Source organism: Leptodactylus fuscus, chromosome 6 (genome assembly GCF_031893055.1).
Source record: "Leptodactylus fuscus isolate aLepFus1 chromosome 6, aLepFus1.hap2, whole genome shotgun sequence".
Taxonomy (NCBI): Eukaryota; Metazoa; Chordata; class Amphibia; order Anura; family Leptodactylidae; genus Leptodactylus; species Leptodactylus fuscus.
The window spans coordinates 29074731-29101442 of NC_134270.1; the positions used below are offsets into that span (position 1 = coordinate 29074731).

Consider the following 26712-nt stretch of genomic DNA (forward strand, 5'->3'; position numbering starts at 1 on the left):
TACAATGTTGGTCTATGGAGATCACTAGCGTTCTTTTTTCCGCTATCGGCATGTTGCCGCTAGCGGGAAAAAGTGAGCTGCCATTTTCTTCAGGCGGCTGCAACCTCCGTAGTCGGCCCATTTATTTGAACCGACTCCGGAGGGGGAAGCCGCGACAGTCGTGGCAGGTTGGTTTTGACCCAAGAGTGACGCGGCTCCCTGCGTCACTCTCGTTGCCAAAATCCGCCCCACCTCCCCCCGTGTGAACGAGCCTTAAAGGGGTATTCCCACCTCACATACTCACCAGTCTTCACTCTTGTAAAATCTTCTTTCTTCCTGGTTTCTTGCATCATTTGGTGGGCGGGGTTTCACAGGCAACCTGCCGTTTAGCTCCGCCCCCAAATTTGTGTGTAGCTCCGCCCACCCACATTGAACTATGAAGTACAGGCAGCAGCAACTCCATTCTGTGTTACATACAGACACTGCCTGTCTCTGCCATAATGAACACAACTGAATTAGCTAGTCTGATAACTGGGAGAACAGAAGAAATGAAAGCAGCTCCTCTCCCCTATCTGAGTGCAGGACCTAGGTCACATGGTGTAGACACAGGAATAGCTAGATACACAGGCTGGCTCCCTGCACTTAGCCCCTCCTCCCTCCCCCCTGAGAGCAGCAGATACATCATTTGACTCAGGAGCAGCTAAGTCAGGGCTGTGGCCACAAAGAATTGAATAAAGTAATATAGTGGCCAAACAAAGCAGTTTTGCTGAAGCAGTGTATTTAGGAAAAGTCTTACATCCACATTAACCAGCAGTATAGATAGGATCCTTGTGATGGGACAACCCCTTTAAGTGTTCTGATGACACGTTGGGCACGTTACTTCATTTGCCAGTCCTTTGTCGCTGGCCTCGGCCCCCTTGGCCTGCCATATGATTTTACACGCTGAGCCTATTTTCTGATCTGATCTCCTGACTCGGCCGGGATCATTTCTATGTGGACCTATGAGCCGATACATATTTGCTGTTGGCAAAATAAATCATAAAAATCCATTTCACGTGAGATTTATATACCGGTGTATATATATATGTTTTATTTGCTGAAAACGAGTGGTACAAGTTAACAGCATTGATAACAAAGGCTGCACGAATGCTGAAGCAGCTTGTACCATAGAGAAAATAAATGGCTGTCTGCGCCATCATGTGTCATTACCTACCTTGCACTTCCCGGCTTCACAGCCCTTCTCTCTGCATGACGCAGAGCTTAATACAAATAACATATTTAGCCTACTGAGGTTAGAGCCATGCTTGCGATTTTAAGCCCTCTGTTTTTAGAGGAAGACGGAAAGGTTACATACACTTACTCAGATGAGATTCTGCGTTTTCTCAAGCAGTCTCCTGGGAATTTTCAGCAGTAATGCCGGCTCGCCCAGCATTTGATAGCGAGCGATTTATGCCACCCGCGTCCGGTCTGGTACATGGAGAATGCTTGCCTGCCACTCAGCAGCATTACAGGGTGCTGTCAGGAAGATAACAGACATGGCCGCAGCGATTTCTATGCAGCCCTTCATTTATTAGTAATAAAATAGTGACAGTATACTGCCTGGCGGAAAGGAGACCCCTGACCCCCAATTAAATCAATGCCGTTTTTTATTTGCAATTTATATCTGCCTTGACTGTACATCTCTGGCTGTGCAGAATGATAAAATGCAGCCGTCATGGTGTCCCCTTAAAGGGGCCTTGTCACACGAAAAATGGTGTTCAGTCTGGAAGCAGCATGTTATAGAGCAGACTGATATGTAGGGTAGTGGGAGAAGAGACCGTATAACCCGTTATTTATCCACGGAAATCATTTTGCCGAGACCACAGTGAGGTGGTGATGGACAACAATAAGACTGTGTATACAGAGATGACTATCAATTATTGATGGGACCGCCCACTTGTCTGCTCACCATACAGATATCCAAATCTCTGACCTGGGATGTATAAATTGTCAGCTAGGTCTTACCATTTCCTTTGTCAAAGAGGTGTGTCCATTAACAGAACGATACTGGCAGCTGTGATTGGACAGTGTCAGACACACCCCTAACTGATAACACCCAGTTGTCAAACTAGTTAGACATTTTTTGGGAGGAATAACAAAGAACACACAGGGGACTAAAGAAAGCTGCTCCAGAATGGTTTTATTGGACACATTTATTATAAGGCCTGGTTCACATCTGCGTTCGGTATTCTGTTCGGGGAGTCCGCATGGGGACCCCCCAAATGGAATACCGAACGCATTGACAAGTGGTGAGCACTGAAAGCACACGGACCCTATAGACTACAATGGGGTCCGTGTGTTTTCTGCGTGCAGTCCGCATGTGTCATGGCTTGTGCGGAAAACACACAGACCCCATTATAGTCTAAGGGGTCCATGTGCTTTCCCCGAACGGAATACCGAACGCAGATGTAAACCAGGCCTAACTAGCGCCAGTTTTCTGTGTTATAATAACCATACGTTGGAGCCTCTTCATAAATCAGCCATGTTTTGCGTCTGTCGGGGCCTTTATAAGATACATATCACCGGTCTTTATAAATCCGCCCCAATATGTATCCTAATACCTCCTCTTGGATAGACTGTATATTATGTCTATGAGGTAGCAGGATGCTTCGCCGGGAGTGGCGATAGCGTAAAACACAAAGTTTATTATGAAGTTGCAGAACTTTTTGTTTCACAATAATGAAGCTTTATTTACATAAGAACAGAATGTGTCTAATCCTGTAATCACCCGTATTCTACCCCCATACAGATCCCTGTATTCTATGTATACGGTGTATTAGCAGTATTATCTTGTGGTGTGTCTATATCGTTGCCTTTGTTTTGGTTTTTACCCCACTCGCTCCCTCTGTTCTGAAAATTCATGTTCACCATAGCAACAAATTGATTTATTGCAGGTTATGTACAGCAAGTACTGTTTCCACCCATCCCCACAAGGGGCTATTGATTTCCACAGTCAGCTGGAATGGCTGATAGCTTGGCGTGATATGGCGGCCGTGTTTGTCCCTTTCTCCGCAAGGAAACAAAGCTCTTGATTAGTGCTGCAGCCGTAATATGCGGCGCGCTATAACCGTAACGTGTGCGCGGCCAGCGCCAATCCATCCAGACATTACTCTGGGGTCTGTCAGGTCATGGCGTGGGTTGGGTTCTCATCACGGCGCTTTGATGTAATGGATTGCTGTAGGACTGAGCATTATGGGTTAGCAATTCAGGCTTCAGTAGGTGCTAATATGGCATAACCGTTTTGGCAGCTGAGAGATCAGGTTCTGCGGTTTTTATACAGATCCATAGGGGGCACTATTACAGCGGGGCTGGTAATTTATAGATCTCCTCCTTTTGTTTAATAGGCCATCTGCTGCCTACACTTGAAGTGTTACTACCAGATGACACAAATATGCCTAAGATCCAATTCACAATTTGCATTCATTTATTTATTTTTGATCCGTAGTGTGACCCTCGACTCTGTTCTGGTGCAATGAGCGTGCACTCACAGAGTTCACTGCTACCCTCGCCTTCGGTGACCTCAGGCAGGCTTTTAATGGCTTCCTGTGTTCCAGGATTGCACCAGGTCCTTGCATTTCTTTCATGAGATACTACTGGCAGATCGTTTAGCAGGAAGGTTAATTAAAATGTTAGCGCCATATGTTTTGCAAGTCCTGGTTTCCTGATCAGCGGCCAAGCATTATTTGACCCGGGATTCAAAGGGGTTAACGCTCCCTGGGCGGATCGCAACGCTGGCGCTTGTGATTCGGCGATTGTAATGCATCTGTCAGCTGACCCAGCCTGCTCCCTCCATAACTCATAGATATTCTATAAACATGTTCATTGGCCCCGAGGGTTAATGAGTAAGGAAGCGGCGCTGGTGAGGATGAGTCTCTGCCAGCTGAGTTTATATCAATGCTTCCTTTGTGCTCATTGTCCTGATCTGAGGCTTGGTGTATCATCCTGCCTTCCTGGCAGATGAGGTTGTAACCTCTATTTCTCAGTTGTGTTGTGTTCTGCTATCAGCGTTAACCCCTCGTCGGCCGCGCACGTATCCAGGCCGCCCTCTTTCCACGAGCCGGGAGCCCAGGCGACATTCGTTAGATTGAAATACAAGAATTTGGCTCCCGTCTTGACAGCTATTGGCTCTTCCCTGTCATTGACCCATGTGTTTGTCATCCTTCCAGATATTGCCTTCTATTCCTTATGACAGCCACACCAGCTGAGAAAGGCCAGGCCTGCCAGACTGGAGCAAGATTTCTAGGGATGGCCGCAGGGCGATCAGGGGGAGAACGAGCGTGTCGGCTTCTAAGCCCGCTTGTGCCATTTTTACTCCGGTGATTTTTGCAGCTGCCGATCATGCGGGGAGGCGCTCATCAGGATTCAGCGGGGATCTCTGTTCTAGTGACACGATACTTTAAAAACTGTCCAATACCGCAGGATCCGTTTAATAAAGTCCTCGGTTAGGCCTGCAGCCAGATTTTTGCCTGCGGCGCAGCTAACAAAGCTCGGCTTCATAGCACTTTCTGTATTTGAAGTGCTGTATTGGAATATTTGTTCCCCTCTGCTTTTTAATTTACTACCAAGCTCTTTAGCGAAAAGAGCTTCATCAAAGGTGCGTTCCCATATTACGCAGGGTTTCTGCAGACGATAAGGTAGCAATATGTAAGGATATTATCCTAGGGTTGGAGAATAATATGTTCCTGGGAAAGCTGGGTGACTGCCTGTATGATCCCACATGTTACCCAGCTTTACCAGGTTCTTGGGTAAGAGATCTGAAGCAATACGGGAGCAGGGCAGCCATTACGTGGCCAAGCCTTTGTACACACAATGCAAAAATCTCACCAGAGTCTGTCTTGGGCTGATTTAATGTCAATACATTTCAGATAAGTAATCCCTCACTACTTTTCCCGTTCACGTGCATCCTCTGCTGACTGAATGAACACGTGCTAGCAATAGGGGGGAGAGGATATGGAAACCACCTGTCGCCGTGGTTTATGTTCCCTGAGTACAATTGGATTGGGCATGTTGAAATTCAGCCGCCTGATCCTTAAAGGGGTCGGCCGGAATTTTCTTTTCCTGTATGGAACCACTTTTTATTTTTGAAGATAATGGGATCAGAGTTGAAGTACCAGCGCTTGGCCACTATATAGGGACTGGCGCCATTTACTTTTAGCTCTGTGCTGTGTCTAGTACCATACAGCTGGCCCATAGGCCTCCCCTCTTATCAGATATTTATGTCCTAAGGATAGGCCATAGATTACCAATTCCTGGCAGAGAGGGTTCACCTGTATCCGTACACATTAGACGGTCGGCCTTTCCCCCCAGAATTGTTGGATTCAGATTAGATTGTATGCTCACCTAGGATACCCGCGTTTCTCTGCGATCCCTGGTGATCACACAGTGTAATAGTGCGGTCATCGGTGGTTTTGGGCTGCTACATAAGCATGCACCCTTAATTTTTAGAAAGCCTTGCAGCAGTGGTAGCCATATTGGTTGACACCCAGCTTTCCCAGAAACAGATAATGGCCAAATTAGGTTTTAAAAATGAAAGGAATTCACTCTATTTACTGGAGATTTCTGTCCATTGTGTCAGATATTTCTGTGGTATCAAATTTTTGCAACATCGCCCACAGCCTCCCCCCAAGCACCTGTCCTTGTGAAAGTGCTGAAACAAGCCAGCCTGTGTCAGACAGCAGCCATTTTGTGGTTGGGAATCCATTTCCCTGCGTCTTTAGGCCCTCCCTTGAGGCAGAGTGGGAAGAGATTCCAGGAAAATGGAGTCTGCCAGCACATCTGAGTGACATCCATGAAATTGTGGCATGTAATTGTGGTGTGTAAAACTCTATGCCCGAAGTGAACAGGAAGAACAAAACCCCATGCCAGTGGGAGGCATGGCCCGCTCAGTGTATGAGAAGTGTTTCTTGGCTCTTTATATAGGGCAGGGGTCCGTCACCCCCTCTCTGAGCCGCTACTAATCATGTGTACACAGCAAACACCATTGCAGAGTGCTAACAAGGGCACGCCGGCCCGCTTCGTCTCCGCAGAACAAGGGCTCTGCTCCTTTCTGGGACAGAACAATGCCGCCTGTTACACCGCTGTATAATAGCTGAAATAAAATACTTCACAACCCTCTTGTATAGGTGAAGATGTGCTGCTCTCGCCCGCTCGCTGAATAGGCCTGTCTGGCAGGTATTGTTCAGCCGTCTTTGTCAGATTGAAGCAGTTTAAAGCTTGACAGATGGAGAGCTTCTCTCTCACTTTGAGGCTGATCAATAGTGGTTGATCCAGCAAATGGCTTTGGGTTTTTTTTTTTTTTTGCTTATCCGCAGTGGTCCCGAGGACGGGTAACGTGCTAAATAAAAGCTGTGACATTGATTTTTAGTTCCATTTTGCATTGATATACTCTCACCCGTGGTATGGTGGAAATGTGTATGAATTATTAATATGATAAAGCCGGTGTTACCTCGTGGCTTCCACTTTTGTCGAGCGTTTCCTTAAAATATAGAAAATTGAATATCAGGATCTGGTGCAGGCCCCATGGGTCTGGGGATGTGCCGATATGTTGTTGGTTTTTTATATAGCAGTGAGGGTATCAGTGGCCACCGTATTCTTCTGGAACAGAACCTGAGCTAGGGTTAAACACCAGCTTTGGTTGTGTGACAGTAAGGGCTCGTTCACACGGGGCAAGAGGGGGCGGATTTTGACGCCAAATGAATGGGCCAGAGCCTCGCACTGCGGCTGATTCAGCCGCAGACTCCACCGCAAGATAGGGCAGCTCGCTGCTTTTTCCCACTACTAGCTAGCAGAAGAAAGAAGCAAGCGGCTCCTATTGAAGTCAATGGTAGCCATTTTTGGCAGCGGATTTTGAGGTGGATTCAACCTCAAAATCCGCTGCCAACTTCCCCCGTGTGAACTGACCCTTAGTCTTGCAACCAGAAGCATTTCCAGTTGTGATTTGGAACATTGTGTTCTTTGATGGCAGAGACACGCGATGTGCGACCCGCAACCAGAAATCCTACAGGTTTGGATTGTTTGTTAAAGCCTTGTGGCGGTAACTTACATCTTACGATGTGGCCATGTAGATGCAGTGTGACAATGCGACATATGTTGCTGTATAGCCCAAGTCCTTGTGTCTAGAGAAAAACATACAGATGACTAAGCAACTGAAATACTCCCATAGTTTCCTCATGGCTGCAAATATGTTTTTTGCACTTGGTCGAAAATCCCCTATAACAGTGATTGAGAATCTTTTAGAGACCGAGTGCCCAAACTGCAATCCCAAAACCCACTAATTTATCACAAAGGGCCAACACAGCCTTAATACTGTGTGGATGATCTGTGATAATATCATATGTCTGCTATAAAACAGATACTGCGTGATAAAAATAGTGAAGGGCCCCCACACAGCACAATCTTCCCCGCAGTGTCCCCCACACAGTACAATCTGCTCCACAGTGGCTCATACACAGTACAATCTGCTCCACAGTTGCCCATACACAGTACAATCTGCTCCACAGTGGTCTCCACACAGTACAATCTGCTCCACAGTGGCCCATACACAGTACAATCTGCTCCACAGTGGCCCATACACAGTACAATCTGCTCCACAATGGCTCATACACAGTACAATTTGCTCCACAATGGCTCATACACAGTACAATCTGCTCCACAGTGGCTCATACACAGTACAATTTGCTCCACAGTGGTCTCCACACAGTACAAGCTGCTGCAAAGTGGCCCCCACCCAGTATAATGTGTTCCACAGATGGGTGACCACAGAGAGTGCTCTAAGTGCCACCTCTGGCACGCGTGCGATAGGTTTGCCATCACGGCCCTGAAAAGTCTTCTGGCATGACTGATAACAGGGAACACTAGATGGCTATTAGTTTCTTTTGTAAGACCTAATGCACGTGCGCTATTGCTGCAAATGTTCCTTCACCCCCTGGGTTACATCATGGTTTCCACCTCAGTATGTGCTTCCCACTAAATCCCTTTATGCTTTATTTTTTACATGTACTTTCTCTGTCCCTCATTGTCCCTGGCAAGTAGCCGTGAGGTCAGTGGCCGGCCTAGGAGAATCGCGGGAGCATGTCGGATGACTTGTCTGCATGGCCGGTTTGGTGTTAACTTGCACATTGAGATTGTGGTGATGTCGTGTAAGCTTAAAATGAGTTTTTGATGTGGTCTGCAGCTGAAGACATCTAGGAATAATACGGGCTCACACTTTGATGTGATGGAACCGCTGTAAATCGTGGCTGGATCTCAACATTGCTGCGGGAGATCAAATTGGAAGCGGCTTTGCCTCAGTGCTTTTTGTGTGGATAACAGATGGAGATGAGCAGAGAAACGTGCATCAAGCTAATAATCACCTAGTGAATGATGCCCTTCAGTTCTACAGAGATGTACAGCACAGGCGTCTGCCACCGCGCTCTCGGGGATGGAGTGATTTTTATCTATTGTGCCATCTGGGCCAAACCGGCACATAGGGATCAGGGAATCTGGGCTTAGTCATTTATAATTAATGATGAGTGTGCTAGTCTTATACCACGTTATTGTCTGTAGAGGGCAGCACTTACAGAGGCGAGACACACAGGATCAGATATGTAGTCCTATCTATGGACCAGGCGTAATGTAGTTATGGAGCACTCAGTCTGTAGAGTCCCAGTCATGGCCGTCCTCCCAGTATTCAGAAGATTTACCTGCTACTGAACCCACTTGTTAGTTGGGCTCAGTTCACGTCTACGCTTGTACTCCACACAAGGATTTCGTTCCCCTCTCCTTTTCGGACAGAAACCACACGGACCCCATTATAGTCTATGAGATCGGCTGGTTTCCTAAGTTAACCGCTTTTGTATGCGGATTAGGTTTCTGTTCAGGGGGTCCCCAAGCAGACCCCTCGAGTAGAAACCTGTATACAGATGAACAGGCCTTACTATATGCTCTTCTATTGCAATACATGGACTAATACTATTATATGATACTATACTATATATGGTGCTCTCCACCTGCACAATTGTTAAGTAGGGGTCAGATTTTCTATTGTAGTAAGGCCTATTCCTTGGGTTGGGGCCCTGTAATCTCTATTCCGGTGCCCTTTTGATTTGCAGTTATTAGGGCAAAATTCCAGCAATTGCTTTTACTGAAATTAAAGCTTTTGAGACACTTGGCACCTATCCTGTAGATTATTATGGGACAACCACTTTACACTAGGTTCACATTAGAACTGGCTGGCTGTTCTTCTGATCTGTCGATGGACAAGAAAATCGGATCAATGGACTGCTGAAATAGTGGACGCCAATGGAGCCCAAGTGACCTCATTGACTATAATGGGGTCCAGCGGCTGTCTGCTCTACGTAACTGAAATCAGGCTTGGAGGATTTTTTTATCTGATGATCTTTAACTCCTACAAATGTGAACCCACCCTGGGCTTCCTTTGTCATTATGTTTGGTATTGCATGTTACCCTCATGAATGGAATTGAGGAGTAATGCAGTTTCAGGACAATCCCTTTAAAAATGCCAGCACATGGTCACCACTTTGAGTACATGACTATATTCTGGGGATAATATCACTCCTTAAGGAGAGAGCACCTTTACAGGCGTATGGAGACTTACAAAGCCATTTTCCCTCCACTGGGGGATTATGGGAAATATGCAGATCTGTTTTCCAGGATGTAATTAGGAAATCAGTGCCTCTGCTTGCTGCCCCATAGAGGCTGCCCTCCTAAGTACTTCTTGGAAAACAGATTTGCATATTTCCCATAATCCCCCAGTGGAGCGAAAATGGCTTTGTAAGTCTCCATGTAAAGGTGCTCTCTCCTTAAGGAGTGATATTATCCCCAGAATATTGTCATGTAGTCAAAGGGGTGACCATGTGCTGGCATTTTTAAAGGGATTGTCCTGATTTGAAAAACATGGCTGCTTTCCTCCCAAAACTCCATTACTTCCTAATTCTATTAAAGTTCATGAGGGCAACTTGCAGTACCACACATGACCTGTGGACACTCGTGGCGAGGTTTGTGGAATCAAATCTTATTTTTCCGATCCCACACGACTCTTTTTAAGGATTGAGTGCGGCTCATTGTTTGCCCAGTTTCCGGAGACAGTAACACCTGTGCAGTACAGGGCCGTATTAAACCATTGGCAAGCCCAGCGTCATAACAATACGTAACAATGGTATAGCAATTCTTAACCTCATTATGGCGGTAATTGTTTTTCTATTCTAGTGCATTTTTTCCCCTGCTAGCCCAATTATACTCTCTGCTAACAAAAGGCTTCTGGAAAGGAGATGATTGAAGCAAACACAATATACATGCAGTGTTAGGAATGCCTATTAAAAAGATGACACATCCCCCTCTCCGCGCCCCGGCTGATTGCAGCTACATTTGTCATATTTTACAGCCGCCCGGAACGTCTAGAACACAGCGCCGCTTTCTATGTAGGCTCCTGATTTTATTACATTTATTCATCTGTCTTAATTTTAAAGACATTCCCATCTGCACCTTTTCACATTTATGTTTCGCATCAATTTATGTATTCCTCCTCGCTTATTTTTCAGCTCTCGCTGGATTTAGCACAGTACGTCTCCTGCCATCAGATTCTTTTTATACTTTATTTTTTTTTTTTTATCCCCCTCCCTTTGCAAGTACACGTGTAATTTACATCTGTGGAGTGTCTGTGTACGCCAAGTTGCTCACTTTTTTCCTATTTTTATGTGTAATGTGTGTTTTCAAACCTCCGCTTTATAGATTACCACTATTTTAGACTTGTGCCTCGTGAAAAACTGTTTTGATTTTTACTTGTCATTTCTCAAGGAAACGATATGAAAGGGAACTAAGCAGAAAGAGAAGTCATCTATATTTGTTACATCACAAGTGGGAGTAGTGCGGCGGCAAGAAAAATAATCTATAAAACAGTCATGTTTTATCAATCCTGCCCCCCCCCCCAAAAAAAAAATAAAATAAAAAAAAAATAAAAAATAAAAAAAAATAAATAAAAATAAAAAAATAGAAAATAGAACACAGCTTGTCGGTGACTAATTGTATTTTCTGTACTAATTATACTGATCATTTTCTCTATTTTTGAAATGGGCCTACACAGTTAAAGGGCTGGCCTGACCTTGGATCATGTGGTCGTGATAGTCACCCGGTTACCACGTTGCTTATCTTCCTCCCTGTTGTCACAGTTACCTGAGCTATAGAGCCTGGTAGACTATAGTAAAGCCAGCCCCAATAGCATGGGTACCTGTTATAAACGGGGGTCGATACCAGCCTAGATCCCTTCGGTTCAGCATGGAATAAACCCTGAAGGCAGGAAGTAAAAGAAAAACAAAAAGGCCTGGACAGCCCTTTTAAAAAGGGATCCTATTATTGGATAGTCTTTTTTTTTCTCGTTCACATGTAGGAATAGCCTTAAGAAAGGCTATTCTTCTCATACCTTTAGATGGCTTCTTTGCGCCATCGTTCAGTAAAAATCCGGGTTTTCTTCGGTATGCAAATAAGTTCTCCCAATGCTGCGAGAGAACTCTCTAGCAACGCCTCCATCTTCTTCTGGAACGCGTGTCTTCTTCCGTCCTGGGTTTTAATCTTCTAGGCCTTGGGCAGAGCTGACTGTGCATGCCCAGGTCATAAGAAAATGGTCGCTTACACCAGCTTATTGTGAAAGCGGCCATTTTCTTGTGGCCCGGGCATGTGCAGTCAGCTCTGCCTGAGGCCTAGAAGATTGAAACCCAGGACAGAAGAAGACACAAGGAGAAGGCTGTTCCAGAAGAAGATGGAGGCGGCGCTGGAGTTCTCTCGCAGCATTGGGGACACCCCCAGTGCTGCGAGAGAACTAATTTGCATACCAAAGAAAACTGGGATTTCTCCCGAACGGCGGCGCGGAGAAGACATCTAAAGGTAGGAGAAGAATAGCTTTTCTTAAGGCTATTCTTATGTGTTAGTCAGAAAAAAAGGGTATCCAATAATAGGATCCTTTTAAAGGAACACTTCCCATAGAAAACTTGATAAAAAATATCCTTTTATCCTATTGTGTCCAAATGAAAGTTACAAATGAAATTGAGAAATATCTCTATGTTCTAGCCATATGCCCCCTCACCACCTCCTCCATTTGCCTGGCTGTAAGACAACTGGTTGGAGCAGGATCCTCACCGCTGTGCCCTGTCTGCAGTAGGACAAAACTGTGGTTACTTTTCCCACCTTCTTTAGTCTCCAGCCAAGACGTAGCAGAGTAACTCTCTTCTGCAGGGTTTGTACAAGACTGTGGCTGTGCTGCCCGCTGGCAAACAGTAAGGGCCACAATATTCCTTACTGTTTTCTTTTATTCCTAGTTTTAATGTTCTTTAGTAAGTTACAACCATGGTGATGGTATAATTGGTTTTACCTCTAACAATACAGTCATCTTGCTCTACAAGTCAGGCTTTAGCGATCGCTCCAAATATGGATGTTTTTTGTTTCACAGAAGCAAATAAGAAAAAAATACCATAAACCAATTCAAGATGTATTCTGCGTACGCTGCCCATAAGCAAGCCGAGCTTCATGATTGAAAACAAATCTCCTAGAAGGCCTATTGAACCATCCATGTGATCCCAGTATATAGTGAGCTGCCGGCCCATTGCAGGGCTTTGCGTCTTTTATGACTCTGGTCATAGCGTCCGCCATATTGAATCTGCATTAACAGAATTATCCAGGTCCTGCCTTCTCCAGGGTCGACATTGAACTATGTAGAAAAAGGCAGCGGGGCTCTCCAAGGTGTGTGTGAGGAGTAGGTGCTGAAACTACTTGGCCGACTGACACCTATCCCTTCGGACGTCCTGCCATATACTTACTTGTGTTCTCAAGATGGAAAAAAAATGGAGTAAGACCTTGCCAGGCACCGCCGGTGGTGACTTATATACAATGAGAAGAGAAGCATCGGGCATGTTGAAATCCAGCTGCCTGATCGTTCTTAGAGCTAAGCTACAATACTGGTGCTCAGTCACTTTATAGGGTATAGCCCCATCTGCATCTGCCTCTGTGCACTGTATAGTACACAGACTGGAGTGTTGGACCCCCACTGATCAGATAGTTATGGCCTGCTGTACGAGCACACCATAAAAATAAAAATCATGGAGTTTTCCAACGAACAACACTTAGCTCCTATCCTGTGAATAAGGGATAAGGGTCTGACCACTAGGACCCCCAGCTGCTGTCTGACCACTGCTCCATTGACCTCCATCAGGCTGACGGAGGGAGGGGAATGCGGTGGTTGTGCAAGTGATACAGTTGTCATACAAAAGCTTTAGGCCTAGTTCACACGGGCACAGAATAGCGTATTTTGGTCCTGCTTTTGATGCGGGAAGCCGCGTCAAAATCGGGACCAAAATACACCTGTTGCGACTCTCAGTCCCGGCTTCCCGATCCGGAGTAGGCCCAAATGAATGGGCCTAGCCCAGAGGGTGCTGCCACAAGGTGTACGCCGCAGCTCAATGAGCCATGGAATCTGCCTGAAGAAGGGGCAACATGCCACTCACGGAAAAAAGATCACTAGCGGTCTCCATGGACCACCATTGTGAACTTTCTGATCCTAAAGCGAATCGTTCAGAATAAAGTTAACCGGTCACTATCCAATTGGCACACCTGGTTACGGCAGAGACCATCACACCCTAAACTTGTTATTCTTCTGATGAAAGCACGTATTAGTACAGTAAGGAGGGAACTTGGATTCTTTAGTTTTCGCCTTTTTTTCACCCACTGTGGGAAAGCCATCCTCATGCACAGCAGCATCATCTTCATTACTGAACAGTCTCTGTGTGATCTCTGTGTTCTGACTATTCACATGTCAATTACTGAACATAAGACAGTTGTTCAGGGCTGTTGTGCTCCTTTTACGCTGACACTTGGCAGAGCAAGGATGAAAGGCCTTAAAAAGGGTGGGAGTGAATGGGAGCTGAGCTGCAATAGCTCCAACATGGCCGCCGCACAGTGTACTGAGCTTTCTGCTTCTGGCTCCATACACAGTGCAGAAAGCATTGGCGGGGCTCCCTGTGTCTGACTACCACAGATCTTATATGGAGGAGGTAACCACTGTTAGACGTTTAAGGAGGTGGCCTGTCTCCCTGGGGAACAATTTTATCAATCCTTCATTTCCCCAGCAACATTTTGTGGGCAAGAGTTGGATCACGAGACACATGAGGGTGTCCACCAGTCTTGGTGAAATCAGCAGGTTCGGGCAACTTTTATATGTAAGGGCTAGTTCACACTGGGCACGGGACCACGTATTTTGGTCCTGATTTTGATGCGGGGACCAAAATACGCCTTCTGACATTTGTGGCTTCCCGCTCCGGAGTAGGCCCAAATGAATGGGCCTAGTCCGGAGGCTGTTGTTGCGAGGCCGCGGAATCCGCCTGAAGAAAGGGCAGCTCGCTTCTTTTTTCCATGAGCGGGAACATACCGCTTACAGAAAAAAGGAAGCTAGCGGTCTACATAGACCTCTATTGTGAGGGGGCGGATTTTGAGGTGGATTCAGCGTCCAAATCCATCCCCTCTTGCCCCGTGTGATTGAGCCCTTAAGGGGTTCAAAGAAAACTTGATCAAATGAATCTAAACATTGAAATTATAACCAAAATAACTCTTTAAACATTTTGCGTTAATGAAGTAAAGCCATTCTCTAAAGATGTACCACCGCCATACATGTGAACACTGAGCAAAAGGGGATACACACGTAAAAAGAAATGTGCCAGCAAATACCGTGGCCCAGCAGTGAAGAGCCGGTGAGATCGGAAGGAGGTTCAGCTAATTGAGTGGGTGTCATGGCGCTCGCCATTCCAACGGTTTAGCGGTTGTTTTTATATATTTGGGAGCGGCAGATTACAATTAGCCGGCGTTAATTCCGTTCTGCAGAAATATGTTCCATTTAGTGTATAATCAGGAGGTAGGCACGAGCGAGCTTACACAGATGAAATCCAAATGATGCCGACACTACATTAAACCCTCGCAGCCGCGGGAGGAGAACAACTAGAGGAAAATGGATGCCTGTAATGTGTGTTTATAATACTCGTATGCCAGAGGTTAATGCTTGGGCAGTATCTTCAATCCCTGGCATACATGAATTAAAGGAATTGTTCAGAAGAGATTTTCAGGTTTTTCTTTTAATGGAATAATATATTGCTACGAATCCCTGCCGCTTACCCTAGGTAAAGGCTAATGTGTATACCATGCCTGGGGTCTGGTACCAGGTGAACGTCTGAGCTGAACATGGCCAGGATTTCTATATGTTAAAGTAGCCCACGCATGTCCTCGTTGGCCCATCCCAGTTGCTTTGTGCTCATCTCTGCATAGTTTACTGATAAAGCCCCTTTATTATCCCCATAGAGTATAATGCCCTCAGTGTCCCAACACAATATAATGCCCCTTTACATGTTGTAATACCCCATTGGTGTCCCCATACCCAACACAGTATTATGTCCCTTTGGTATCCACAGTATGGCATAATGTTCTCTTGGTGCCCCATGTACTAGAATACTCCTTTTGTGTCTCCAAAACAGCAGTGTCCCCCATATGGTATGACGCCACATGTTGGCCCCCCCATGTAGTACATTATATGGCTGTTTTAATAGCAGAGAGAGAAGTATAGGTGCTTATTTTAGATTTCCCATTCCTTTTGAAGCCACTTCTTGTCATCAGTAGGGAGTGAAGGTGGGGACTATGGATTCTGTAGAATATTTGATGGTGGGGCTGAACTGTCTCAAGGGGCCCATACATTCTAGGTACACAGCCATGGTGACCAATAAGGGGTTTTCCTCTGTATTGAGAGAGACCAGGAGGCAGAGACCTGTAGGGAGCAAAAAATATTGGCCTAGTAACCCCAATAATATCCTGTTCTGTCGGGTTCATAATAGATTGTCGTGCAACTTAAAACAGAGGAGCCCATTGTCTAAGAATGTGCAATCCAGCTTAGGTGCAATTCTTCTTCCAGCCACATGGAGTGCTGTTCTGCAGCAACTTGCGACTTATTTTGACACCAGCCGGCAGCTCCTACCTTTGTAAACAGTCAGGCACAAAGTATTAGACTCTATGCAGAGACATTTTACGAGAATTAACTTCCAGCATGCGAATTCTCACGTCTTCACCCAGTGATCCCTTCCTTCAATATATATTTTCTTTCCGCCTGCCTTTTGTTATCGCTTTATATTCTCCCTTCGACTCATGCTCTCCATTTTCATGGTGTCTGGGCACTCTGTGTCATCAATTTCCTCAGAACAATACTGTAGCCAGAGCTCATTTCTGTTTAGTTACAGAGCCGAGATGAAACAGAAAAGAGCCATGGCTGCCGCTTTGTTCACTGGAATTAATGCAGTATAGAGTTCTCAAGCCGTGTGACAAGTGATCAGAGGAGTCTGGAAGGAAGAGGGGGCCCCGGCAAAGTCAGGGTGCACAGAATAGCCTTCCTAATTGCTGTATTACAGACCAGATTAAGATTTTTTTTTTCTCCTTTGACATAAAGAACATTACTTTATAGTTTTAGTATCCGTATTTTTTCTGGCCTTCCCTGTCACCTCTTCATTGTATTCATTTAGCTCCGTGACCTCATTTTTGAGGGGTTGTACATGGTGGAACGCCCTGGGCGTTTGATACAGGATGCCCTGCAGATAATGAGGCCACAGATGGAATTGTTTGATGCTGACATTATCCTGGATCGATGCCTCTGCCGTCCCTCACAAAGAAGCTTATGCGCCCTTGCAGAGTAGATTCAGTACAAGGTTTACGTCAAGCCTAGTTTTAAGTTGGGACAGATATCTGGCCCCGCACACGCAGATGAGATCTTGTCTGCTTTTCGGGGTATACGTAATAATCCTGTGTTTGGATAGAAGTGATAGCGGCTGTATCGGTAGCAAAGGGCAGGCCGGTATTATTGCTCCATAGAAAATACTGTGACTGCAGGCTTTGCATGTTTAGAGGTCAAAGAACTCCAAAAGGACTTCTAATATTCCCTTTATTATGAGCTTTGTTGGTTGTAGATTTTTTTATTTTTTTTGGAGGACAGGGGTATCTTGTGGTCCATTATTCTATATGTACATATGAGTGTGTGTCTATGCGAACCTAGAAATATAGATCTATATAAAAAAGGCACCCTCTACTGGATCCAAGAATGGTTCAAAGGACACCCATATCAAGGGGCAACACGGTGGCTCAGTGGTTAGTCTTGCAGCGCTGGAGTCCTGGGTTCGAATCCCGCCACAAACAACTTGTTCAGTTTGTATGTTCTCCCGATGTTTGCGTGGATTTCCTTCCATTGTTCAAAGACATACTGATAGGGGGAAAAAAAAAAAAGAAATGTACGTTGTGATCCCTATATGGGGCTCACAATCTACATAAAAAAAAGGACCCCCATATCTCTAATACAGTAAGACAGTCTTGAATACTATTTTTCCCACTCTCTTCCTCCATCTTGCGCTTTTCCCATACTATGTTTACAGTATATGTTTACTGAAAGCTTCTGGTGTATATGACCAATGGACCCATAGTCCGCCATTTTACTTATGACATGTCTCTTTGGCCTCCTTGTGTGTTATATATTAGGCAGGCTGCACTATACAGTAAGATGCCTTTATGTGGAATAGGTCAGCCTGCTCAACATGTAGTGCCGATCGAGGCCAAAAGGGTACGCTATACTTAAATTAGGTTAGTAATGTGAGTAGTGGGGGTGTCTTACACCCAGGACCCCTCCAAAGAACAGCTTGTTAAAGATGACGCAGCATTCGCATAAGTAATGTGGGCTTTTCACCCTTGGGACTGAGCTGCCATCGGCGCAGGGAAGAGCGTACAGCGCCCCTGAGCATTGCGGCCTCTTAAGTCATAATGAAGACCAATCCTAAAGACAGGTCATGAATGTGCTGGAAAATCCCTTTAATGGACTTGTATGAGGTCCATGTGAAGGAGTGTTATTTATCCATATTTTTTTTTCTTTATTCTGGTAAGTAAGCATTCACATAGAGGGGTCTCTCCGGGAGACATTCGCCGCTCCACGCCGTGCGCTCTTCTGCTGTAAGGCGCCTTGTCAGCCGCACAATGTGAGGCGCTCTGATGGATATTTTCACTTATTTTATCTTGTAAATGAATTACACAAAGCCAGGTCACAATGAGCCAGCCTTTCCATTTTACTTGTCAGCCGCAGACAAGTCTTTGATGGCTGGGAGATAAAATTATGAATTCAGCCGCCTCCCGACTCCTCGCAGCGATTTCCATCTCTGTTTGCTTTATGGCTCTTTTTTATGAAATAAGCAGCAGTATTGGAAAACATTGTATTCTCCCCAAGACTTTATGAAGAGCTGTCACTACTTGAGTAACTGCCTCCCCGATGACAAGGACATTGGCAGCGCCACGCTTAAGTAAATTGTGCGGATGTAGGAGATTTACTGTACGGCCTCGCCACCTCGGCGTGAGGTTATACGCCAAATGCTCTGCACGATCCCTTACTCTTATATCATTATATATGAGCCCTAAGGGGTTGTCATACAAATCCCTTAATGACTGTTTTTCACTTTTTTTTTTAATTCTATTTTTTTATTTTATTTTATTTTTTTTGCTGCAGTTTAGTTTTGGTTCCTCACATTTAAGCCCCGCTCCATTACAATGCTATAATCTTCCCCATGGAATTCTTTTGGGTAAAACTGTGCCACGTAGACATTAAAGGGATCCTATCATACAAACACATTTTTTTTCTTAGTAACACGTCTGAATAGCTTTAAGAAAGATATTCGCCTGCTACCCTTAGTTGTCTTCTCCGCGCCGCCGTTCAATAAGAATCCCGGTTCTTGTCTGTATGCAAATTAGTTCTCTCACAGCACTGGGGGCGGTCCCCAGCGCTCAAACAGCACTGGGGGCGTCCCCAATGCTGCAAGAGAACTCTCTCCAGTGCCGCCTCCATCTTCGTCAGGAACGTCCTCTTCTTTCGGCGCAGGTTTCAGACTTCTAGACCTCGGGCAGAGCAGACTGCGCATGCCCACAGGCCACGAGAAAATGGCCGCTTACAATATTGGGTGCCGAGGACTTAGGAGAACTGCTGTGTCTGAATACAGCCTGATTGGGTTACAATACAGATCATATAAAGTGATGGCTTATTACAAGGGGATGGTATTACATTATGCTCGGTCCAACCTCTAAGACCCCCCGAAGATCCTGGCATTGCCTTAGTGCTGTGTCCCATATCTAGTTTTCTTTACTTTTATAGGATAGAGCGAGCCCTTTAAGTCGCCCATACACCTATTATTAGCAGATTACGTATTCTTTTCATATCTCCCCTTCCTCTTCATGTTCATATAGCATTGTCTGCAAGACGCTCCTAGCCATCTGGTGGTCCCTGCAAGAAGAGACTGTTCCTCATCCCGCCAACCAGTACGATGACGAAAAAAACCCAAAACAATGGCTGTCTACAGAGCTTATCCTTTTGAAGGAGACCCTAGTCTGTAGCATCTGTAGTCCTGTTTTCTTTGATGCTTTGTACATTGTCCTGTCGGTGACCTTAAAGCAGGGGTAGGGAACCTTCGGCTCTCCAGCTGTTGCAGAACTACAACTCCCAGCATGCATACTGGCTCTGCTGTTCTTAGAACTTCTATGGAAGTGAATGGAGCATGATGGGAGTTGGAGTTTCACAGCAGCTGGAGAGCTGAAGGTTCCCTACCCCTTCCCTTAAAGAGACAGTCTCTTCCCTCTGCAGGTGAGCTTCTTCACATATGATTTTCCCAGGGAACATTGCTTCTAAGATTTCCTACGCCACCTGGTGGCTGCACAAGGGGCAACAGTATCCCCCCAAGAACTGTGTCTACAATGGGGACAGGGGAATAACCTCCTGTGAGAATATAGGATGGGGACGCTAAAGGGGTTATGCCACAAAGCTTATTTGTCCCCTATCCTTACAATAGGGGATAACTTGCTGATTGTGGGGTTCTTTGCCCTGGTCCTTAGAACTGGGGAGTGTTTTGTGAATGTAGGCAGACTGAATGCAGGTGTTCTCTGCTGGACAGGGTGTATCCCCCTACTGACATTCTCTTCTGTGGGAGGATCAGAGATAGTACAGCGCCGGTGTCAGTGATCTGTCCGGTCCAGCAGGAACAATCCTACTTGTTATATAGTCAGAACCAGCACCTGCCTCCTCCCTTCTCCCCCATGGTCACTAATATTACCTACTGTATAAAGGACTGGCAGACTAGACCAGTATAGTAGTAACGCCATCCCTCCCCCACTCCCCAGTACATTCACAACAACAATATAAACACATAGTTTTAGGTATAACCCCTCTAAAAATGACCTAAACTCCATCAGTATGGCCAGGACACACAGTACCCATCAGTACTTGGCTGCTTTTGTTGTGTATTTGCACCTTTTAGAGATTATAGAACCATATTTGTTCACTGGTAGAAACCCCTGCGCCCACCACCATTTATTGTTGCACTGCACAGATGCCCTATTAGCGGTTGCAGCCCCCTCCTCCCATTACGTCTAATCCCCCTTGATGTATTGTTGTGTGTAGCTTAAATAAAAAGCAGGGCGGTTGTCAGGCGAGTGACCTGTGATACAGAATGACATTGTATGTAATGGCGTGGTAGAGCGAGGCATTAAAGAAGCATTATCATAATGCGCTTATGGCAGGTCATGACAAGGGGCCGTGTGCGAAACGCCGTCATTATGGAGGCCGGGGCTCAATGTGGTTTTCTTTGTCCTTGCCTTATTTCTTTATTATGTACAGTGTAGATCTTGTATAGACGTAAAGCTGTTTTCTTCATTCATTGTAAAGGGGTGGTCCAGTCTTGTGTCTAGAAGTGGCTTTACATCTACTTGTTTCTTATGTGTCTCCAGAGCTCTGTGTCTTACCAGATAATGGAAACCTTTATAGTCACATCCAGATTCTGACAGGGGTCTTCTTGGACGTTAAAAGGACTGTTTTATTGTAACCTCATGAAAACTTTCGCTCAGTCTCATTCACGTCATTCAACTGCTCATTGAAGGTGTTGGGAGTCGGACCCCGCCGATCTGATATTGATGACTTATGCTAAGGATAGGTCATCAATACTAATGCACAGAAAACCCTGCAGACCTGATACGTCCATGTGAGGGATTGCTGCAATGCATCCAGATTAGCCAGAGCGAGTACATCACAGGAAAGGGTGCACATCTCGCCCCTGTTTTCTGTGACGTATCAAAGTTGATTCCAGGCAACTTAGTGGTTTCTTAGTTTGGATACATTGTGGAAAATCCTGCACTTATATGGAATAAGACATCCCACTGGACTCCGAGCAGGGATGTCAATGAATAAATGATGGGATACTGAATCTTTTCCCACAAAACTGCTCGGTGTCTCCTTATTATAGCACTGGAGATGACCATTACATAAGATATACATCCCTTTAAAGGGGTTGTCCAGGATTTTGGTTTGAGAAGATAAGATAGCACCCCATATCAGTGATATCACATGGCCATACTGGGAATGGGGATGCGCTGCAATACCAAAAGCAGCCACTATACAATGAAGGCGCTGTGTTTGGTGAGTAGTATAGATCACAGCCATCAATATCCTAGTCCTGGAAAACCCCTTTCACTTGTGTGTTCGTGTTCTCTGTGTTTTTGTGTCTGCCCGCTCCTTACATCATAGATATCGGGCTCGGCCAGAACTGTTCTGACTTGGCAGCAATTGCTGGTTATGTGAGAAATGTAATTTTGAAAAATGAAGAATAAGTATGACGTCATTGGCTATAAATTGTTATATCTACAACTGCAGATGACTCGTAACCTCCCTCAGTGTAATGTAACACTCATGTGACTGTATCCGGGGACAGCGCCCTCTGTTGGATAATAGAAGTAATAAAATGACTCCTTAAACCCCTGGAACAGATTCTAAAACTGTTGTGAGCCTAAGGGCTAATTCAGACAGCTGTAAAGTGTGTGTATTATATGGTCTGTATTACAGCCGCAGATCCCACCAAAGTGCAGGGTCGTATACGGGGGGGGAATCTGTCGTCATCTTAGTCTTATGTTCTGGACAATTGTACAATATTGAGGCTTTTTCAGGAATTGTATCTGTGCCATGGTATGTAACATTGTCTCCTGTTTTTCCTTCTTCCAGATTGCGTGTATATAGAGAGCCGAAGACCTAACACTCCATACTTCATATGTAGCATTCAAGATTTCAAGCTGGTGAGTTTCAATATGTTGCATTATATAGTCATGTATGTGAAGACACAGATGCTATTCCTTTAAGCTGACATCTAAGAGCTCATTGTATTGCTACTACATTGTGACTATGGAAGGTAAATGTGGATGCATTGCAACCCAATAACAGAAGTGCCCTCCATTGGAGTTCTGTGGGACTATATTCAGTTGCCATGTTAATGTATGGAGCAGACGCACTGCAGAGAACGCTCCTGTAATGTTTCCTACGTCCATTCATCATGACTAATGTCATATTAGTCAGCGACCATCCTGTCTTAGTCGTCTTATCACCGGCAGACATCACAAATGAGTCATTGTAAGCGCCCGCACATGTCCTGACCCTCATCCTCCTCTTATCGGAGATAGTGCAGCCAGTTGCAAGATCTAATGGTCAAGCTTGTCGTAGACTCTCATAGTTTCGCAGATTCAACCGAAAATGAGATCTTCTTACCCGTCTGAAAATTTGTCCGATGTCTTTATTTTTCTCTGTTTTATGATATTGCTCCATTGGGTTTACACAATGGTATAAGCACTAGTATCCCTATTTCCCACACAATAGCGCTTTGTATTTGGCCTCGGTTACAGTGGTTTTCAGATACAATATATTAAGGGCTTTTCCGATTTTGGGAGGGGTCTGTTTTGTCGCCTGATAATACCGTGGGATTTGAGTAAGTACTGCAGCCTTTGTATGACTGCACACCGCTCATACGTTTTGTAGTTGACTGCGCCTGGTACTACTTATAACTCTTTCCCATTAATGTGATTAGGATAGAAGTGTAGTAAGCTGCAGTACCAGGCACAGCCACTACAGAATGAAAGGCACTGTGCTGGTGAACAGGTGACTTTGACCCCGACAGACAGCTGATTGTTGTGGGTGCTGGGTGCCCACACCGATCTAATGTTATTAGGTAATAACCAGTATTACAATCCCATTTTCTAGAGGTAGATTTTATATATATATATATCTATACACACACACACTTTTGATCCATTAGACATACCGTATATACAGCATGCCCTGAGGAACAGATGTGTCTTTGTACGGTATTATCTCCCCCACCGTTTCCATAGGATCTTCCTCCACATATTAGATTGCCCTTGTTTTTTTGCTGGTTTTGAGTGCAGCCTTGTTGTGTTATTCATGCCCGGTGTAATAAAGCCTTTGCCTGTATTGTACTATTGTACACATTAGCGGGTACATTGGGAGTTACTGCAGAAGCAGCGGAGAAATCGTGAATTACAATGTGAAGGTTTCCATTCTAGGCAGAATTTCCTGCTGAGTTCCCATAATTGCTCAGGGATATTAACGGCAATAAAGGCCGACTCTTTTGTTGTCAGTATTGGTTTTGCTCCGTGCATTAGGGCTGTCTGCAAAACAACATGAATCAGTGCACACAGATACCTGTCGGCGGCACGAGACGCGGGTTGCGCTCAGCCTCTGATTTAGTGCCCTCTTAATGCTGCCCCCCAGCTTAGAGGCATTATGGGATCTGGCTATAAAGGTGTGTTTCTGGGCATGTTTACGACACGATCTGCGACATCTGTAGGGCAGTAATTCTTGTCGATGTGCCCAGTGGGACGGTGGGCTTGGGTAATGAAGCGGCATGCAGTCATCTGATTAAGATTATTATTGGGATCTAGAGATGGAAGAAGCAAATTCTCCGCTAGATTAATTTTATGCGGCTTCTTCCAGTGGTCACTTCTCAGGATACTCGAGATGAGATGGAAAGTTCATGATCCCTGGATGTTCATATTACACCTCCAGCTTTATGTGTGTTCTTGCATTGCAGAATTGGGCAAAATGTGTCACCTTTTATAGAAAGGCAAGGGCCAAATCCTGAGCAAGTAATTTCCACTTTGTCTGAGATCTCCTGTAATGGGGGCACTGGAACATTTATCATTAAGGAGATCATTTGCATATTCTTTCCCCAGAATTCTTAGCGCATGTACGGTGGCCTGTAAAGGCAATCTTCTTATGGAAATATAGGCAATTGAGTATGTCCATGTGCCTCATATACATGGTAGCGATCTAGAAGGATTTTCAGGGTCCAAATGGATTTTTCATGCTGATCTAGTCACAGGATAGGTCATCAGTATCTGATCTGTGGTGATCGGCACCCGGACCCCGCACGGATCAGGTAAAACACCAGATGCTGCTGCAGTGGACAAGGGAGCACGTGCAGTCAGTAACATAGAAGCAGAACTGCAGTTCCCCAGAACCACCACTATACAGTGGAGGGAGCTGCAGCACCCACGTTATTACTTAAGCAGGAGCAGACGGCATGCACTCCCTCTTAGTGTATGGCGCCTCAAGGCAGGTTTGGTTGTTGAACCTCCTCAGATCAGATCCTGTAGATAGGTCATCAGTATGAAAAATCCATTTGGGGCTGGAAGACCCCTTTATTTCTGGCCATAAGCATTGGGCATAGGTTGGCCAAATATGTAATTTACACAAATTTCTTGGCCGACATTTGTTCGCCATATGTCAGATGAAGAGCGGGCCGTGCATGTTGAGTTTTAACATGTCCAAATAGCTGATCAGCAGGGGCCAAGAGTCATACCCCTGCAATCTGATGATGTCATCATGTCCTAAGGGGAAGCAATATGGTTATCGCTATAAACCCCTCATAATGGGGTGTGCAGTAAAATGTGGTCTTATTGTGGTGACCCCGTACATTTCATTTAGGTTGTTTTCACACAAATGGGGTTTGACAGTATGACAGACTTTAATGGTAAAATCGATGTAATCCTATTAATGTTTTTTCTATCAACCATGATTGGTTGATTGTTTTTGATTATTTTTATTGGTTGATTATTTTTGGCTTTTTTCATAAATACAAAGGATCCATGAAAATGGGTTCCACGTGGATGCGAATCGGCCTTGAAGAATGGATGTTTTTCCCATTGGATTTTCATGGCGGCCATGTGAATAGGGCCTCAGTCAGCTAGTTTAGGGTTTGCCAGTCAAATGGGTGAGAAGAGACCCTGAGATTGTTGGGACAGATTTATTGTATTGAATGATGTCCATCGTTCGGATCCTTAAATGGGTCACATGAGTGTCCATTACTGTGAAATATGGCGGCCGCCGCTGTATATAACACAGATGAGGTGAGGGAGCCGGATGTCAGACTAGTCTTGTACATACGTGATGTGCTGGAAGCAGCTGCTTATACCCTGCATAAGCTGAAGTGATGTCACCATCTACTCCCAAAACTTCCTCCGGAGCGCGTGCGGTGCACTGATGCGGCACCACCAGAGACAGCCGGCGTACAGGCCTCGCACTCCTACGAGCTTTTACTTCGCCTTGTGCCCGCCATGCTCCAGCCAGCCTTTGAATCTGGGTCATAATGGTACTTTTCTTCCCATTATCAGATCCGCTGCTCTGTACAAAAGGACTGAATGTCTTATAAGCCGCACAGAATCTCAAGTGCTCCTTCTTTCCTCTATACCATTACTTCTTCCCAAGCACTGGTTTATTAATGTCATTTTTGCGAATACGTGATGTTACCCAGCACGTGCGTTCTCCTTCGCGCCTATAATTACGGCCATGTGGTTTGAGCTCCTGCGGTGAACATGACGCACGCAGGAGCCATAAAAACGACATTGTTTTGCAGGTTATATCTATTAAACGCAGCTGAAAACGTATAATATCTCTGTCACCGCGGGCATTGTGTTCGCAGAGCCTGATGTTTTCTTATGGTAATATTTATTCTTTTATTTTACCTTAAAGCATTAGCAGGCGTAGGATATAATATTCTTTATCGCAAAGCGTCATCGCCGTTCCTGCAAATTTGTCATTTTCTTATCCATTTATTGTAGTGAGGATGGGGATTTATCATATGATGGTTTTGGGGGGGAAGGGGGGGGGGGTGAAGTTTGTGGGTTTTTTTTTTTTTTTTTGGCAATTTTTGAGTATATATCCTGCATATGGTGCTGCCTTTGGAATTGGAGGGACACCTGTAATAAGAGCACGGGGCCAAGGGGGCTTCTTGTCCTGCTGCATAAAATTGCTCAAAAATTCCTATATATAGTTTACATACAGAAAGTTTTTGATCACAATGTAGTATTTGGGCAGTTGTTCATAGTGCGGGTTGTCTAGGCAAAGAAATGGCTTTGGGTAATAAAAGGGGTCCTACTCCCCTTACTTGTGCCCCTGTAGGAGGAGGAGAAGGAGCAGCTTTATTAAGGTTGCCAAGGAGGCTTCATATTTATTTACTGTACATCCATTTTCCACTATGGCAGAATACAGACCCAATATACCGCCATACTAGGTGTCATGCAAACATTTCTGTACATAGTGATATGTACAGGAACTTTTTGATCAACCTGGAAAGCATTTGGAAAATTACCCAAAATGTTTAGCCAAAGTAAAGTTCTGAAAAAACAGCTTAAGGCTAAGGCCCCACGGGCTGTAAACGCAGTGATAAAACGCTTCGGGAAAAACCGCTGTGTAATCGGATTCCGGTTCTTTCCGCAGCGCTTTTAAGAGAAAGTTCAGAGTTTTCCTCCGCAGACTTTCTCTTCCCATTA

The 26712-nt window shown here is 45.1% G+C and overlaps 1 protein-coding gene across 2 annotated transcripts in view; it reads left to right on the plus strand.

Annotated features, from left to right (window-relative positions):
• RERE (arginine-glutamic acid dipeptide repeats) overlaps window positions 1-26712 on the plus strand; it is a 234945-nt gene that overhangs the window by 111554 nt on the left and 96679 nt on the right. For both annotated transcript variants that reach the window (XM_075279651.1, XM_075279653.1), the window contains exon 3: window positions 22097-22167. In XM_075279651.1, coding sequence (XP_075135752.1) covers window positions 22097-22167 — 71 coding nt within the window. The remainder of the gene's footprint in view (window positions 1-22096; window positions 22168-26712) is intronic.